The sequence below is a fragment of the Oncorhynchus tshawytscha genome, linkage group LG06, assembly GCF_018296145.1.
Source record: "Oncorhynchus tshawytscha isolate Ot180627B linkage group LG06, Otsh_v2.0, whole genome shotgun sequence".
Classification (NCBI taxonomy): Eukaryota; Metazoa; Chordata; class Actinopteri; order Salmoniformes; family Salmonidae; genus Oncorhynchus; species Oncorhynchus tshawytscha.
The window spans coordinates 57,741,103-57,760,045 of NC_056434.1; the positions used below are offsets into that span (position 1 = coordinate 57,741,103).

The 18,943-nt window shown below is 44.2% G+C and overlaps 1 protein-coding gene across 11 annotated transcripts in view; it reads right to left on the reverse strand.

Annotated features, from left to right (window-relative positions):
* The window catches only part of LOC112252748 (kinesin light chain 1), a 58,455-nt gene that overhangs the window by 12,909 nt on the left and 26,603 nt on the right, over nt 1-18,943 (reverse strand). For 4 of the 11 annotated variants that reach the window (XM_024424275.2, XM_024424276.2, XM_042323434.1 and 1 more), the window contains exons 4-14: nt 16,059-16,140; nt 15,367-15,595; nt 14,463-14,550; nt 13,512-13,613; nt 12,688-12,861; nt 11,747-11,846; nt 3,302-3,354; nt 2,959-3,026; nt 2,595-2,703; nt 910-918; nt 421-579 (exon numbers count right to left, since the gene is read on the reverse strand). In XM_024424275.2, coding sequence (XP_024280043.1) covers nt 421-579; nt 910-918; nt 2,595-2,703; nt 2,959-3,026; nt 3,302-3,354; nt 11,747-11,846; nt 12,688-12,861; nt 13,512-13,613; nt 14,463-14,550; nt 15,367-15,595; nt 16,059-16,140 — 1,173 coding nt within the window. The remainder of the gene's footprint in view (nt 1-420; nt 580-909; nt 919-2,594; nt 2,704-2,958; nt 3,027-3,301; nt 3,355-11,746; nt 11,847-12,687; nt 12,862-13,511; nt 13,614-14,462; nt 14,551-15,366; nt 15,596-16,058; nt 16,141-18,943) is intronic. The other 7 variants (XM_024424280.2, XM_024424285.2, XM_024424277.2 and 4 more) reach the window with 6 other exon arrangements.

The window sequence follows — 18,943 nt, forward strand, 5'->3', positions numbered from 1 at the left end:
AGGGCAATAATACAGAGAGCTGGCTGACTGATACAGTGTGTGTGTGTGTGTGTGTGTGTGTATATATATATATATATATATATATCAGCCTCCCAAATATGTTTCATGCTTCACCCGAAATGTGCGCTCCAGACGACGGTACACTCCCTCTCATGGATTTAACTCCCTCCAGCAAAATGGTTACACACCAATCCAATGCTTTTAAATCCATGATAGGTAGTGTGCAAGTACACACGCCGGGAAAAGTGTGTAGAATTGGTACACAACCACTGTATGCAGTGTTTAAGATTAGGGCTCCGGGGGGTGTGCAACCTGTACCAGCCCATCAGCTCAGCAGTCTACTGTGTATAACTGCTCTGTCCATCATTAAGGCCACTGAAATTTAGGGGACTGAATAAATTGATGTGGATTTGTACTCACCCCGTTCCACTCTACGCCCATACTCACTTCCTCGACGGTCTCAGAGCCGCTCTCGTACTTGACACCGGACAGACTGTCCCGGCTCCTCCGCCTCTCCCTGTCCCCCTCGCCATCCTTTAAGATCTCCACCACACGTGTCTGTTGGATGGGGTCTATGCCCTGGGGGAGGTTCCAAAGACAATCACCCCAGACAGACAGACACACACACACACAAATACAAACACATGCAAATACATACTTTAAGAAATCACTAACCTTGAACAATTTAATGGCTAGCTAGTGCATTCTGGTACAGATAGGCTGTGAAATTAGAGTGGAATTACGGGGGTGTTATGTGATATTCGTTCCACTGCCTCAGGCATTCTGCTGGTGCATGGAGACAATGGAGCCACTAGAGACATGGACACTACAATGACAGTTACATGAGAGTGATGTTAGTAGGGATACATGGAGACTATTGACAGTTGCTGTTATAATTAAACCACTTACTGTGTTGATCTGCATCCAAAGCATGGTAGAGAGAGGAAAAAAATTGCATGAGATTCTTTGCCCAACCTATGAGCAGGTAGTGCATACTGTACACACGTACGCAATAGATGTGCACTAAATAGTGCACTAAATAGTGACTATAGAAAGTCTACATCCCGTCAAACTTTTTTCACATTTTGGGATTGAGATAGATTGAATTAGAATTTTTTGTCATTGATCTACACCAAATACTCCATAATGTCAGTGATTTCATTTTTTTTTTTAAACTAAAGTAGTAATTTCATAAGTATTCACCTCCTTTGTTTAGACAAGACTAAATTAGATCAGCAGTCAAATGTGGCTTAAATATTTTTTTTGCATATGTTGATGTTGGGGTGGTGCTGGAGAATATGAATATGGCATTTTTTTAATTAATTTTTTTACATTTCCCTTTAACAAATCACAAGTTATATGTATTGACTGTGTGAAATAGAGATTGACATGATTGTTGAATGACTAACCCTTGCTCTGTCCCCATACAACAACTGTAAGGTCCCTTGAATATCAAGCACATTCAACTACAAAGACCAGGGAGCTTTTCGAAAGCCGCAGAAGGGCAGTGATTGGTAGATGGGTAACAATAAATCCGACATTGAATATATCTTCAAGCATGGTCAAGTAAATAATTATGCAGTGGATGATGTATTAAACCACCCAGACACATCAGTGATGTCACCATGAGACCATTGGTGATTTTAAAACAGGTACAGAGTTCAATGGCTGTGATGGGAGAAAAGAGAATATGGATCAACACATTGTTGTGACTCCAAAATAAAGACCTAAATGACAGTGAAAAGAACACAAAATATCCCAAAACATGCATAGGTATGAAACAAGACACTAAATTAATACTGCATTAAACAGAGAAAAGGAATACACTTTTTCTAAATGCAAATCTTTATGTTTGGGGCAAATCCAACAACACTGAGTAACTGCCTATTTACAGTATTTTCAAGCATGGTGGTAGATGAATCATGGTATGGGTATGTTTGACATCGGCAAAGCCTGGGGAGTTTTTCAGGATAAAAATAAACTTGGAGGCAAGCACAGGCAAAATCAGAGGAAACCCTGCTTCAGTCTGCTTTACACCAGACACTGGGAGAGGAATTCACCTTTCAGTAGGACAACCTACAACAAAGCCAAATCTACACTGTTTCTTACCAATAAGACAGTGAATATTCCTGATTGGCCAATTTACTCTTTTCACTAAAATCTGCTTGAAAATCTATGGCAAGCCTTGAAAATTGCAGTCTAGCCATGATCCCAACACCTTGACAGAGCTTAAAGAATTTTGAAAATAATAATTGGCAAATATTGCACAATACAGGTGTGCAAAGCTCTTATGAGACTGACCCAAGAAGACTTACAGCTGTAATCGCTTCCAAAGGTGTTCCTAACATGCATTGACTCAGGAGGGTGAATACTTCTAATCAAAGTATATTCATGTTTTATTTTTTCATTAATCTTTAAGAAACATTTAAATGTTTCATCCACTTTGGAATTAGAGCGTATTTTGTGTAGATTGTTGACAAAAAAATTACAATTAAACCCATTTTAACCCCTTAGTGTCCTGAGTGTCCAGTGTCATTCGTGGTTATTTGTGTACATTATACACTGAGTATTTATAGCTACAGTATTATCCTGACCTGCTTGCGGGACCTCATGGCACACTCCTCCAGGGTCTCAGCGGCCTCTAGCTTGCCCTGTCGGCGGTACAGAGCTCCCAGGTTTCTCAAGGTGGTGTTCACTGTCGGGCTAGAGGGCCGACAGACACAGCAGTGGTCACTCATAATGATGACAGGTGTGTGTTCAGTAGGGTACACCGTAGTTTTGCAAGTTCAGAACATGAGATCTCTTAATAACGCTATGCATAATTGACAGAACTACATTGCCCTGTTATATTGAAACCTTTGAAATACATAATCTCAATGCATGTTTGAATAGGGGAAAGACTAATGACTTAATGTGTTGTCTCTGCTAAGTCATCCCAATTCATGGCTCTTGGCTCACCTGTTCACTTTGCAGGCCTTGTACCAGCCGCCATACTCGCCGTACGGGGTGTTGTCTCTGTGCTTGCCCTGGAATCAAATCAAAGTTATTGGTCGCATACACAGATTTTCCAATGATATCGCAGGTGCAGCAAAATGCTTATGTTACTAGCTCCAACAGTGTAGTAATTAAAGAGAAGTCTTTAAAGGGAGAAGGAGAGACGAATGGAAGTGGCGAGAGATGAGTGGATCTTCAGACAGTAACTATAACATTCATGCCGTTATACAGGTAGGTCTTATAGAGCTCCACCTAGTATGGCCTTAGGTACACATGAGATCAACGTAGGCAAGTACACAAAACCCACCTTACTCATCTCCTCTCTCTCTTCGGCGTGCATCCAGATGGGTTTGTTCTCAGCTGCAGATAAAGAGAGCACAGACAGACGTATACAGTGCCTTCTGAATACTTTCCGACCGCTTGGACTTGGCCGCCGACCAGTTGGACTTTTCCAAATGTTGTTACATTACAGCCTTATTCTGAAATGGATTAAGTTCTTATGACTGCAGGGGCAGTATTGAGTAGCTTGGATGAAAGGTGCCCAGAGTAAACTGCCTGCTCCTCAGTCCCAGTTGCAAATATATGCATATTATTGGTATTGGATAGAAAACACTCTGAAGTTTCTAAAACTGTTTGAATGATGTCTGAGTATAACAGAACTCATATGGCAGGCAAAAACCTGAGAAGAAATCCAAACAGGAAGTGGGAAATCTGAGGTTGGTTGATTTTCAACCCAGCCCCTATTAAATACACAGTGGGATATTTCCTAAGGCTTCCACTAGATGTCAACAGTCTTTAGAAACTTGTTTGAGAATTCTACTGTAATGTGGGACCGAATGAGTCAGAGGTCTGCCAGCAGTCACGCCCTGGTCACGCACATTTCAAATCAAATCAAATTTTATTTGTCACATACACATGGTTAGCAGATGTTAATGCGAGTGTAGCGAAATGCTTGTGCTTCTAGTTCCGACAATGCAGTAATAACGAGCAAGTAATCTAACTAACAATTCCAAAAAAAACTACTGTCATACAGTGTAAGGGGATAAAGAATATGTACATAAGGATATATGAATGAGTGATGGTACAGAGCAGCATAGGCAAGATACAGTAGATGATATCGAGTACAGTATATACATATGAGATAAGTATGTAAACCAAGTGGCATAGTTAAAGTGGCTAGTGATACATGTATTACATAAGGATGCAGTCGATGATATAGAGTACAGTATCAACGTATGCATATGAGATGAACAATGTAGGGTAAGTAACATTATATAAGGTAGCATTGTTTAAAGTGGCTAGCGATACATTTACATCATTTCCCATCAATTCCCATGATTAAAGTGGCTGGAGTAGAGTCAGTGTCATTGACAGTGTGTTGGCAGTAGCCACTCAATGTTAGTGGTGGCTGTTTAACAGTCTGATGGCCTTGAGATAGAAGCTGTTTTTCAGTCTCTCGGTCCCAGCTTTGATGCACCTGTACTGACCTCGCCTTCTGGATGGCAGCGGGGTGAACAGGCAGTGGCTCGGGTGGTTGATGTCCTTGATGATCTTTATGGCCTTCCTGTAGCATCGGGTGGTGTAGGTGTCCTGGGGGCAGGTAGTTTGCCCCGGTGATGCGTTGTGCAGACCTCACTACCCTCTGGAGAGCCTTACGGTTGAGGGCGGTGCAGTTGCCATACCAGGCGGTGATACAGCCCGCCAGGATGCTCTCGATTGTGCATCTGTAGAAGTTTGTGAGTGCTTTTGGTGACAAGCCGAATTTCTTCAGCCTCCTGAGGTTGAAGAGGCGCTGCTGCGCCTTCCTCACGATGCTGTCTGTGTGAGTGGACCAATTCAGTTTGTCTGTGATGTGTATGCCGAGGAACTTAAAACTTGCTACCCTCTCCACTACTGTTCCATCGATGTGGATGGGGGGTGTTCCCTCTGCTGTTTCCTGAAGTCCACAATCATCTCCTTAGTTTTGTTGACGTTGAGTGTGAGGTTATTTTCCTGACACCACACTCCGAGGGCCCTCACCTCCTCCCTGTAGGCCGTCTCGTCGTTGTTGGTAATCAAGCCTACCACTGTTGTGTCGTCCGCAAACTTGATGATTGAGTTGGAGGCGTGCATGGCCACGCAGTCGTGGGTGAACAGGGAGTACAGGAGAGGGCTCAGAACGCACCCTTGTGGGGCCCCAGTGTTGAGGATCAGCGGGGAGGAGATGTTGTTGCCTACCCTCACCACCTGGGGGCGGCCCGTCAGGAAGTCCAGTACCCAGTTGCACAGGGCGGGGTCGAGACCCAGGGTCTCGAGCTTGATGACGAGCTTGGAGGGTACTATGGTGTTGAATGCCGAGCTGTAGTCGATGAACAGCATTCTCACATAGGTATTCCTCTTGTCCAGATGGGTTAGGGCAGTGTGCAGTGTGGTTGAGATTGCATCGTCTGTGGACCTATTTGGGCGGTAAGCAAATTGGAGTGGGTCAAGGGTGTCAGGTAGGGTGGAGGTGATATGGTCCTTGACTAGTCTCTCAAAGCACTTCATGATGACGGATGTGAGTGCTACGGGCGGTAGTCGTTTAGCTCAGTTACCTTAGCTTTCTTGGGAACAGGAACAATGGTGGCCCTCTTGAAGCATGTGGGAACAGCAGACTGGTATAGGGATTGATTGAATATGTCCGTAAACACACCGGCCAGCTGGTCTGCGCATGCTCTGAGGGCGCGGCTGGGGATGCCGTCTGGGCCTGCAGCCTTGCGAGGGTTAACACGTTTAAATGTCTTACTCACTTCGGCTGCAGTGAAGGAGAGACCGCATGTTTCCGTTGCAGGCCGTGTCAGTGGCACTGTATTGTCCTCAAAGCGGGCAAAAAGTTATTTAGTCTGCCTGGGAGCAAGACATCCTGGTCCGTGACTGGGCTGGGTTTCTTCCTGTAGTCCGTGATTGACTGTAGACCCTGCCACATACCTCGTGTGTCTGAGCCGTTGAATTGAGATTCTACTTTGTCTCTGTACTGGCGCTTAGCTTGTTTGATAGCCTTGCGGAGGGAATAGCTGCACTGTTTGTATTCAGTCATGTTACCAGACACCTTGCGCTGATTAAAAGCAGTGGTTCGTGCATTCAGTTTCACACGAATGCTGCCATCAATCCACGGTTTCTGGTTAGGGAATGTTTTAATCGTTGCTATGGGAACGACATCTTCAACACACGTTCTAATGAACTCGCACACCGAATCAGCGTATTCGTCAATGTTGTTGTCTGACGCAATACGAAACATCTCCCAGTCCACGTGATGGAAGCAGTCTTGGAGTGTGGAGTCAGCTTGGTCGGACCAGCGTTGGACAGACCTCAGCGTGGGAGCTTCTTGTTTTAGTTTCTGTCTGTAGGCAGGGATCAACAAAATGGAGTCGTGGTCAGCTTTTCCGAAAGGGGGCGGGGCAGGGCCTTATATGCGTCGCGGAAGTTAGAGTAACAATGATCCAGGGTCTTTCCACCCCTGGTTGCGCAATCGATATGCTGATAAAATTTAGGGAGTCTTGTTTTCAGATTAGCCTTGTTAAAATCCCCAGCTACAATGAATGCAGCCTCCGGATAAATCGTTTCCAGTTTGCAGAGAGTTAAATAAAGTTCGTTCAGAGCCATCGATGTGTCTGCTTGGGGGGGGATATATACGGCTGTGATTATAATCGAAGAGAATTCTCTTGGTAGATAATGCGGTCTACATTTGATTGTGAGGAATTCTAAATCAGGTGAACAGAAGGATTTGAGTTTCTGTATGTTTCTTTCATCACACCATGTCACGTTGGCCATAAGACATACGCCCCCGCCCGTCTTCTTACCAGAAAGATGTTTGTTTCTGTCGGCGCGATGCGTGGAGAAACCCGCTGGCTGCACCGCTTCGGATTGCGTCTCTCCAGTTAGCCATGTTTCCGTGAAGCAAAGAACGTTACAGTCTCTGATGTCCCTCTGGAATGCTACCCTTGCTCGGATTTCATCAACCTTGTTGTCAAGAGACTGGACATTGGCAAGAAGAATGCTAGGGAGTGGTGCACGATGTGCCCGTCTCCGGAGTCTGACCAGAAGACCGCTTCGTTTCCCTCTTTTTCTGAGTCGTTTTTTTTTTGGTTGCTGCATGTGATCCACTCGGTTACACTGGTTGTAAGGCAGAACACAGGATCCGCATCGCGAAAAACATATTCTTGGTCGTACTGATGGTGAGTTGACGCTGATCTTATATTCAGTAGTTCTTCTCGGCTGTATGTAAAGAAACCTAAGATGACCTGGGGTACTAGTGTAAGAAATAACACGTAAAAAAACAAAAAACTGCATAGTTTCCTAGGAACGCGAAGCGAGGCGGCCATCTCTGTCGGCGCTCACATGAGGGAGCTGCGTTCCTTTGCTTTTCTGAAGGCAAAGGAATTCTCCGGTTGGAATATTATTGAAGTTACGTTAAAAACATCCTAAATATTGATTCCATACATCGTTTGACATGTTTCTACGGACAGTAACGGAACTTATTGACATTTCGTCTGCAACTAGGGAACGCGCTTCATGACTTTGGATTTGTTTACCAAGCGTGCTAACTAAAGTAGCTCTTTGGACAAAAATGATGGACATTATCGAACAAATCAAACATTTAACGTGGAACTGGGATTCCTGGGAGTGCATTCTGATGAAGATCATCAAAGGTAAGTGAATATTTATAATGCTATTTATGCCGAATGTGGACTACCCAATATGGTGGATATCTTTTTGGCTGCTTTGTTGTCTGAAAGCTGTACTCAGATTATTGCATGGTTTGCTTTTTCCATAAAGCTTTTTTGAAATCTGACACAGCGGTTGCATTAAGGAGAAGTGTATCTACATTTCCATGTCCAACAATTGTATTTTCATCGACATTTATAATGAGTATTTCTGTCAAATGTGGCTCTCTGCAATATCACCGGATGTTTTTGGAACTAGTGAACATAAAGCGCCAATGTATACTGAGATTTTTTGATATAAATATGCACCTTATCGAACAAAACATACATATATTGTGTAACATGAAGTCCTATGATTGTCATCTGATGAAGATCAAAGGTTAGTGATTAATTTGATCTCTATTTGTGCTTTTTGTGACTCCTCTCTTTGGCTGGAAAAATGGCTGTGTTTTTCTGTGGCTTGGCTCTGACTTAACATCATCGTTTGTGGTGCTTTGGCTGTAAAGCCTATTTGAAAATTGGACACTGTAGTGAGATTAATAACACGATTACCTTTAACATTGTATAAAACACATGTATGTTTGAGGAATTTTAATTATTAGACTTCTGTTGTTTGAATTTGGCGCTCTGCACTTTCACTGGCTGTTGTCATATCAATCCCGTTAACGGGATTGCAGCCCTAAGAAGTTAAATAAAAAAACTTCAGCAATCTACACACAATACCCCATAATGACAAAGCAAAAACAGTGTTACACACACACAGTTCAGACCCTTTGCTATGAGACTCAAAATTGAACTCCGGTGCATCCTGTTTGCATTGATCAACATTGAGATGTTCTTACAACTTGGAGTCCACCTGTGGTAAATTTAATTGATTGGACATGATTTAGAAAAGCACACCTGTCTATATAAAGGTCCCACAGTTGACAGCGCATGTCAGAGCAAAAACCAAGCCATGAGGTCGAAGGAATTGTCCATTGAGCTAAGAGACAGGATCGTGTCGAGGAACAGATCTGGGGGAAGGGTACCAGAACATTTATGCAGTATTGAACGTCCCCCAAAACACAGTGGCCTCCCATCATTCATAAATGGAAGCAGTTTGGAACTACCAAGACTCTTCCTAGAGCTGGCCGCCCGGCTAAACTGAGCAATTGGGGGAGATGGGCCTTGGTCAAGGAGGTGGCCATGAACCGATGGACACTGACAGAGCTCCAGAGTTCCTTTGTGGAGATGGGAGAACTTTCCAAAAGGACAACCATCTCTGCAGCACTCCACCAATAAGGCCTTTATGGTGGAGTGGTCAGACGGAAGCCACTCCTCAGTAAAAGGCACATGATAGCCCACTTGGAGTTTGCCAAAATACACCTAAAGACTCTCAGACTACAAGAAACAAGATTCTCTTGAACTCTTTGGCCTGAATGCCAAGCGTCACGTCTGGAGAACCCTGGTACCATTCGTACGGTGTAGCATGGGGGTGGCACCATCATGCTGTGGAAATGTTTTTTAGCGGCAGGGACTGGGAGACTAGTCAGGAGCGAGGCAAAGATGAACGGAGCAAAGTCCAGAGAACTCCTTGTGAAAACCTGCTCCAGAGCGCTCGGGACCTCAGACTGGGGCGAAGGTTTACCTTACAAAAGGACAACAACCCTAAGCACACAGCCAAGACAATGCAGAAGTGGCTTTGGGACAATTCTCTGAATGTCCCAGCCAGAGCCCGGACATGAACCCGATTGAACATCTTTGAAGAGAACTGAAAATAGCTCTGCAGCGATGCTCCCCATCCAACCTGACAGAGCTTGAGGATCTGCAGAGAAGAATGTGAGAAACTCCCCAAATACAGGTGTGCCAAGCTTGTAGCATCATACTCAGAAGAGTTCAGGCTACCACTGCTGCCAAAAGGTGTTTCAACAAAAGGGTCAGAATATACTTAAGTAAATGTGATATTTCCCCCTCAAATAATATATATGCAAAAAATGTCTAAAAAAACATTTTTGCTTTGTCATTATGGGGTAGTGTGTGTAGATTGACGAGGTGGGGAACTATTTAATCAATTTCAGAGAAGGCTATAACGTAACAGAATGTGGAGAAAGTCTCTGAAAGTTTTCAGACCCCTAATGCACTGTATATGCTCTGAGGACCAGGCAGTGCACCTCTCATTTCTATTCTTTAAAGTGTGTGACGCAGCACTCTTCAGACGGAATAAAAGTTGTCATTTTAAAGTGGCATTGTTTCAAACCAATAGGTATTCTGAACTATTAACGATCAAGACTTGGGACTTTCACAAGAAATTGACTGTACCATTAACGTTTCTCCTAGAGATGAAATGTAACCTGCTAAATACAGTTTCTCTCATTGAAACTGGACCAATCAAGTAAGTTATTTTGCAAATTGAGACAGAGGTTACAAATATAGTCAATTTTAAGAATAAAAAGACAAAGATAATATATGACACATGGTAAAATTGTTATACTGCACCTACTTTGTCTAAACTTCACGAAACCAACAGAAACAAAGAGTTGCCTTGTCATAATTCATGAACAAGCCTCGAGGCAATTTCGAGAATCCACCAAACTCTTTTAGTTTTGCTCTGTCAGCGTTAATGTTCCCTTGTGCCAAGTCGCACTCTTTCTATTTTTGTACCAAAGCGACATTCCAAAGTAGGATATCGAATCGCTTGAGGCAGACCATTAAATAGCAGAGTTTAACCAAGTTTATTGTAAAAGGAATAAGAGCAAGGAAAGTTCATGTTAAACCAGGAAAACCCCTCTTTATTTTGTTCAGAATGGTCTCTTGAAAAATCCTATCCTGACTGGTGGGCGAGCCTTGCCTTGACGAACCAACGTCACTGTTTAGAACACTGTCCATTTTTTAACCCTGTGTCCGTCAGTGACCCTGCTAGCTGGGGAAAGACGAGCAGTAAGACAAGAGGCATATCGAGAAGATTTGCATGTTGTAAAAACATGACATCTTTCTAAGGGAGCCCTGCCCTACCACCTCCACCAGTTCTGCTCATATCTTGATTATGGAAAACTACAGGTAAATGCCAAAATATTGGAAACACTTGAATAAATGAGGAATACAAAGTAAATTGAAAGCAGGTGCTTCCACACAGGTATGGTTCCGGAGTTAATTAAGCAATTAACATCTCATCATGCTTAGGGTCATATATAAAAATGCCAGGCAGGCCATTATTTTAGCTACTATGGCTATGCCACCAAAGAATCACAAATCCCCCATCCACAGGGCACAGGTGGTCATTGAATGGTTTGATGAGCATGAACACAGTGGAAACCATATAACATGGCTGTCTCAGTCACCAGATCTCAACCCAACTGAACACTTCTGGGAGATTCTGGAGTGGTGCCTGAGATAGTGTTTTCCACCACAATCAACAAAACACCAAATTATGGACTTTCTTATGGAAAAATAGTGTTGCATCCCTCCAGTAGAGTTCCAGACATTTGTATAAATCTATGCCACGGTGCATTTAAGCTGGCTCATGGTGGCCTAACACCCTATTAAGACACTATTATTATTTGACCCTGCTGGTCATCTATGAACATCTTGGCCATGTTCTGTTATAATCTCCACCCGACACAGCCAGAAGAGGACTGGCCACCCCTCGTAGCCTGGTTCCTCTCTAGGTCCTGGCCTTTCTAGGGAGTTTTTCCTAGCCACCGTGCTTCTACAACGGCATTGCTTGCTCTTTGGGGTTTTAGGCTGGGTTTCTGTACAGCACTTTGAGATATAAGCTGATGTAAGAAGGGCTTTATAAATACATTTGATTGATTGACTTTGTTGGTGTTTCCTTTATTTGGGCAGTTACCTGTATATTCCCCTTCTGAGGTAAGAGCTTAATTGAAAAGCATTGATGTAGGAAATGCAATTTGGCTCATATCCAACCTTAATTGACTCCACCATATACATTCCTCCTACAGATAACCATTAACTTCTGGTGTAACAACCAGACTGTGGACCTCCTTTCCATAGGTTCCCTGATGATTAACAATATTTCAAATCAGAACCCATCAGATGCGTTGGATCATACAGTAGAACTCAGTTCTTCTTACCATCGACAGATCCAAACTCTTTCTCATGGGCACGGGTCAGAATCTCTTTGTACAGAATCTCAGCCTCTTTGTATTTCCCCTGCTTGAGAAAGCAGGATGCCTGGAGAGAAGAGAGAAAAAAAGAGAGAAAAAGAGAGAAAAAAAAGTACTTATCAATGTTGTATCAAAACGAGGGTATTGAATCACAATGTGTTCCCTGAAAGAACATGGCCAATCCATCCATCCACATATTTCCCCAGTGTAGTTCAGGGGCTCATGAACAATGATATAGCACTGCTGCGCCCGCCTCTGGGTCTCAATACAACACCTCAATGAATCATAAAGCAGACAAGATATGAATTGGTGGACGAGACTAGCTACGGGACTCTGAAAGCTGGCTGAGAATAGACAAAGCTCTAGTGACCTTGTGCAGTGCACCAGTTTGCTTTACATACTAATTGAGACCGTTTTCCCCCTTTTTTAGAGCGACAAGTTCAATTAACTACAAAGCAAAGGTGCCGCTGTGTGTCAATCATGCTTTGAATGTGAAGCAAACTCTAAAAGTATCCAATATGGATGGTTCATCCTGACTGAATCAAATTCTGTGTCTTTCAGAATACGAACTTTAAAACTCCACAGCTGAATGTGAAGTGATGCTTCTATTTACAATCTATCAAAACTCTGGGCAAGCATCTTAAGCATCTACAACTGTAATTACAAGCCACTCCCACAGGAACATAACTCATCTAGGGACACAGAAACCCTGACTCTAACCAAACATGCAAATTCAAACTAACCCACACATGGTTTATATGGGTGTGATTTTGTAAGTGAATGACTATGCACATGATCATTTGTTTTCTAATTGGACAAGTCCAGGTAGTCCCTCTCCCTGTTTCAGTCAATTTTATTTGGTTTGGTGCCTATTGAACACCACCCAAGTGTTGCCCAGTAGTACTCACCAGGTTGTTCTTGGTCTTGGCCACATTGGCATCGTCAGGACCCAGTCTGCACTCATAGATCTCCAGGGCGCGGCAGTAGTAGTACTCCACCTCTTCATACTTGCCCTGGTTCTGACACAGCAGGGCCAGGTTGTTCAGCTGCTTAGCCACATCTGGGTGGTCCTTGCCCAGCACCTGAGAGGGACAAAAACATAAGAGGTATATGTATTTATATATGTTGTCTGGCAAACAGGAAGGTCAATACAGTATCCATGTAATTATCTATGTGGTTGCATGAACGAATCACATAATTAAAATGGCAAAATAACAGAAATTCAACCAAAACTGTTATAAAACGGTCAAATAAAAACTGCCAAAACATTAACACAAGTCAGTAGCTTTTTCTAAGCATATTATACAACTATCCTAGTGCTGCAGGCAGAGAGCTTAACTGTTTTGTAGTCTACCATTCAAGTATGTCTCAACCTTTGATTGTGTTCTAATCTGCTTAATTAAATAATATCCCCAAGTCTCTTCCAGCAGTCAACATAAAGTTTCTCCACTCAAAAGAAGCAAATCTAATAAAACCCAGATCAATATGGAGCGAGCTGTTTGGGGCTCTGAGGCACAGAACGTATCTGCTACGTTACGGCCGCACTGTTCTTTCTCTCTTTTCTTCCAAACCCCTCTCTCCTCCCTGGTAATTATAATCATCACATCACAGGAATATCATTCTGCGAGAGTTTCTATCAGAACTGAGGCCTAGATAAGTGTGTGTTTTCAGGTGATCTGAGCAATATTATGTCAGGGTAGCAATAGATAAGAGGTCCAGGGATATGATCTACCTTTTCTCTTATCTCCAAAGCTCTCTTGCACAGTGGCTCGGCCTCCTTGTACTTGCCCCTCTTTCCATAGAGCACGGCCAGGTTGTTGAGTGTAGCAGCAACCTGGATGACAGGAACAAACACACACAACAAGGATTAGACTACTTGGAGTTGTCACTAACCAGTAACCATTTGTATATAATATCAATATTTCCATCTGTCATCAGGTGATGTATCAAGACCATAACATGGATATTGCCCAGTCTAACATGTTTTAGCTATCCGTCACTTGGGTCTAGTATAAGTGAGATTCCTATAGCCAACAGTGTTTTCATTAGTTTGTCTAGAGGACCAGGGAGAGAGAGGGAGGGGGAGAGAGGGGCATGGCACCTAGCGCATGCTTCAAATTGACTTCCTTCAACCCTTATTCTTCAACAAAAACATAGTCATCCTTCCTTTCTCTTGACTACACCAGCAGCATACGAGTCTTTGTCCCAAATGGCACCCTACATAAAGCACTCTAGGGGCCCTGGTCAAAAGTATTGTACTAAATAGAGAATAGGGTTCCATTTGGGATGCAACCGATTGTTATGGATCATTCTCATGGATGTTGATGAAGTGGTCACAAACACCTAAGGACCATTTCTCTGTGTGCGAGGTTGTTTTGGAAATGCATTAGCTCTGGGTTTAGGTGAAAGGGTATTGAACAGTTGTGATTGATGACCTTCAGGTAAGAGACGAGCAACATAAATCCATATCAGGAATTGATGTGCATAAAGCAAGAAATGCATATACAGACGTAGTGTGGGACGGTAAGTAAGGCGGGCTTGTACATTATTGGCTCCCCAGTGACAAAGCCCACCAAGCCATTCTGGCTATTGTAAACTAACACCCGATGACAAATGTTTTTATTCCACATATGGGTCAGTCTGTCCACATAGTGTGGTTGTCATGAAGAGGGTCCTTGCTTACAGCAGGGTGGTCTTTGCCGAGAGTCTTCTCCCGGATGGACAGAGCGTCGTTGAGCAGATGGGCAGCCTCTTTGTATTTGTTCTGATCCCTAGAGAGAGCGAGAGATCCAATATAATCTCAGCATACAAGCACACCGCAAAGTCATAATGTGCTGTCTTCACTGCATGCATTGAAATGCAGAAATTAAGCCAGAATAGTATATAAGCAATGAAGGATTAATACTACAAATCCTACAAAGACTGCAAATAGGAAAACTTAGCAAGGCAAACTGAACAAAATAACAGGCAAACCATGCAGCATTGTCCCTAGGCACAAACTAGGCACAAACAAAACTGAATGTAACAGGGTGGGACTTTGTAGTCTTGTCTAATATAAAAATTTGTTACAAAACCCTTTTAAGGCCCAGTGCAGTCAAAATGTAGTCTTTCCTGTGTTTTGCATGATATTGTACAACTGCTGATGAAACTAACAGTAAAAGTGTGAGAACATTTGATCAGTGGTATTTCTTGATAGTTGCCAGTTGAAAATACAAATTTACACAGGACATACACAGGACCTTCTAATCAGCAGGTTTGCATGGGTAGGAGTGTCGGCGTTCCATGGTGACATCACCATGCGGTAAATTGGTTAACAGGCCAATAAGAGTTCCAAACCACTGCCAATAACATAGTTTTCAGTTTGCCCCTCCCAACTTAGACTACTCTCAGACAGTCCTAGCTAAATTCTTGCATGAGAAAAGTGTCATGTTAAAAAGCTATTTACGCCCATTTAAAAGGTACTTCAATTGTTATCCAGAAATGATTTGATATAGAAAAAAAGTCTGCATTGGGTCTTTAATTCATTGTCTGCTAGGTGCCCTAATGAACACAACCCTGATATAGATCACGAGAATGCCAGGCCTCACCTGTAGACAAGGGCCAGTATATTGAGCATGGTGGCGACATCAGGGTGGTCGTGTCCGGAGGTCTTCTCCAGGTCCTCCAGGGCCTGTTTGCAGAGGGGCACGGCCACCTCGTAGCGCCCCTGGGAGGCATACTGGATCACCAGATTGTGGAGGGTCCTCAGGCGGGCTGGGATCTCATAGCCTCCCTGTTGGGCTGCGGCCACCGCAGCACTGTTGTGCTGGTGCTGCACTGTGGGGGTGAAGGAAGGAGGGGACACAGAGCAAAGGGCATGTCAACAGGAAGACGAAGGACACTGGTTGACCTTGTTATTGGTAACAAACAGTGCAGTGAAAGTGAAAGACTGAAATGTTGCCACAATAAACAAGGTGCAGAGGTAATTGTGTGTGTGTGAGGGAGAAATCTTTTCTACAACAGTGCATTTTTTTTATTATAGTTGAGTAGCAGAACTCCAATAATACATTACAAGCCAAGGATCTACAACTATATCTAAGACTGTGTCCCAAATGGCAGCCTATGGGTCCTTGTCAAAAGTAGTGCACTTGATAGGGTCGAGGGTAGGCTGACATTATTGTTAACCTTTATTTAACCACAGAGGTCACCATTGAGATTAACATCTCATTTACATTTGGGAAGCATCCTAATAAGTACAGAGATGACATGGATGGCTAGTAATGATGTCAGTGGTTCTTACTGCCTTGGCCTTGCTCCTCTTCATCGTTGGGGAAGAGATCATCCAGAGAGTCCTTTGGTGGCTCGCCGTCCTTCTCCTCCTGCTGAGAGACACATCACCAGTCATTAGCCCAATTAACACAAGCACTCGACTACCATGAACAGCCACGTAAAATCTGAATATTATATTGTGATGAGTAAGAGCAATGTAAAATCTGAATATTATATTGTGATCGAGTGAGGGTGGGTGTGTGATGGCCGGTATATTCCTGCTTGTTGGCTACATCTGCTGGCCAGGAGAGAAGGTGGCCCGGAATGGTAAGAGCCTAATTAACCACACCTGAATATAATTAGCTTGGAGGTTGGGTGGTGGCTGTTTTTAACCTGGCTTTGGCCAGATCTGCTTGTGTCCCTGGAACAGCAAGAGCTGAAATGCTGAGCCCTGTAATGCGGAGAGGGATATCAGACCCAACGAGACAAGAACCTACCGGACGTTACTTGGCTGTAGACCTGACCCCAGTAAGAACAAGACTGCTAGATTTCTGTTTTATATGCCAGCAAACAGCTTTGCTGTCCAGTAGCAGAGATGGACCGGAGGAATCATGTAGAAAGGCTCGGTTTTGATTCCGTTTTTGGTTTATATTCTGTTAATGAATAAAAGTCTTAGGTAGTTTCCCTGGAGAAAAGGTCCACCTTGGTCTAAGCTTGTGCTACTTCACATTATCGTCACTTGTGGGCCAGCCCGGCACCCCTGACCGCTACACTGGTGGAGAATGCAGGCATTAAATTTGGGTTTGGAGGGCTAAGTGACAAAAGACTGACGTAATTCCATATCATGGAGAACCTCAAGCAGCTGGCTCATGACAGCCAGGCCCAGTATGACATACACAGGGAGTTCATTACAAATGCTAGGTTCCTGGTCCATTTACAGACCATCGCCACTGGTGCTCCACAGGCAACCCCAGCCAGTGGACCCAACCTGGGAAGGCTCCTGCTGAAAATTACAGAGGCGGATGACGTGGAAGCCTACCTCTTGCCTCAGAGAACCGCAACACGGGAGGGTTGGCCCGAGAGCACCTGGGCTGGGCTGCATGGACCCTTCCTGGCTAGAGATGCACACCGGTCCTACTATGACCTATCAGATGATCAAGCTAAAGATAACAAGGTGGTTAAGGCAGCGATTCTGGCGCAGCATGGCTACACGTTGATTAGCCAGGTCTTGGAGTTCCATGAATGGACCTTTGTCCCCATCCAGTCAGTTAGGGCCCAGATGCACTACCTTATGTGGCTGTCGAAGGCCTGTTTGCAGAGTGACCCCTCAAGGCCTAGTGTGGAGGAGAGTGGTAATGGACCACTTCCTACGGGCCAAGAAGGTGGCCAGCCAGGGCAATCCACAATCCGTGTACCAACTAGTCTGCCTAGTGGAGAGCCACCAGACCACAATGGATATGCTGAAGTCTGGTAAGACAGACAAGACTGAGGGTAAGCTAAGGTAACAACCAGAGACCCCTGCCTCACGCCCAGAGGTGGAGTCGCCCTGACAACGTATGTTCGGGCTAAGCCCAGACCTAAATTATGCGTGTAGAAATTAACCCATGCCCACTCCACAGACCCAGTTGGGTGGAGGCCCTGTCACTTAATGACCTGTTGGGAGGTGTCACCAGCCCCCACATTCCCAACCAAAGTTAATGGAAGAGATGCAGAAGCCCCGTTGGACACCAGCAGTACGGTGTCGTTGATACAGCCACAGCTAGTAGGTGAGCACAATTGTACCCCAGCAAATTAAGATATCTTTGATTTGTGATTAAGAGGCAGCTGTTGTATTATGCTAAATAAGTCAATTCTAAAGTTAACGAACTGTTATTGGTCCAAAGGCAGTATGACCCCACCATATTGCAAATTATCCAACTCTGATGTCCTTGGAGGCAATCTGGGGTCCAGAAGACAAAGGACAGGATCCTCTGGCGCTTCTACTGGCTGGGAGTAGTAAGAGCCATGGAGGACTATTGTCGGTTGTGTCCCGAATGGCAACTCAGTGCATCTAAAGCACACATCCTCTAATCCCTCTTCCTATTATAGATGTCCCCTTTGAGAGAATCACAACGGACCTGGTGGGCCCCTGGTGAAGTCCACCAAAGGGCACCAATAGATCCTGGTGATTCTAGACTATGCCACCCGCTAACCATAGGCCATTCCCATAAGAACTATGACCTCGAAAGGGATTGCCAAGGAACTGGTGTTCTTCAGACGAGTTGCCTGTCCACACAGAAGCAGCTCGAAAGGAGGTTGCAATCAACACGCAGCTTACAAAACTACAGCGGCAAGAGATGGGGGAACTAGTGGACCAGAGCAGGGACCTCTCTCCCTTCCCAGGGTGCACAACCTTGAAGCACCACCACATCCACACAGAACCCAGAAAGGTAACATTATGGCCTTATAGGGTCCTAGAGGCCAGACTTGAGGCCATCAAAAAGGAGGACCACCAGATGCTAAAGATGGGGATTATCGAGCCGTCCCAGAGTAAATAGTGCAGCCCCATCTTCTTAGTGCCGAAGCTGGACGGGTCAGTAAGGTTTTGCAAGGACTTGCGCAGCAACTCACTGCCTTCCTGAAGACAAACGATGTATACGAAATGCTTCCGTCGGGTTTTAGATCCCATCATAGCACTGAGACTGCACTTGTGAAGGTGGTAAATGACCTTTTAATGGCATCAGACCTAGGCTCTGCATCTGTCCTCGTGCTCCTAGACCTTAGTGCTGCTTTTGATACCATCGATCAACCCATTCTTTTGGAGAGATTGGAAACCCAAATTGGTCTACACGGACAAGTTCTGGCCTGGTTTAGATCTTATCTGTCGGAAAGATATCGGTTTGTCCTCTCACAAATCAACTGTAAATTTCAGTGTTC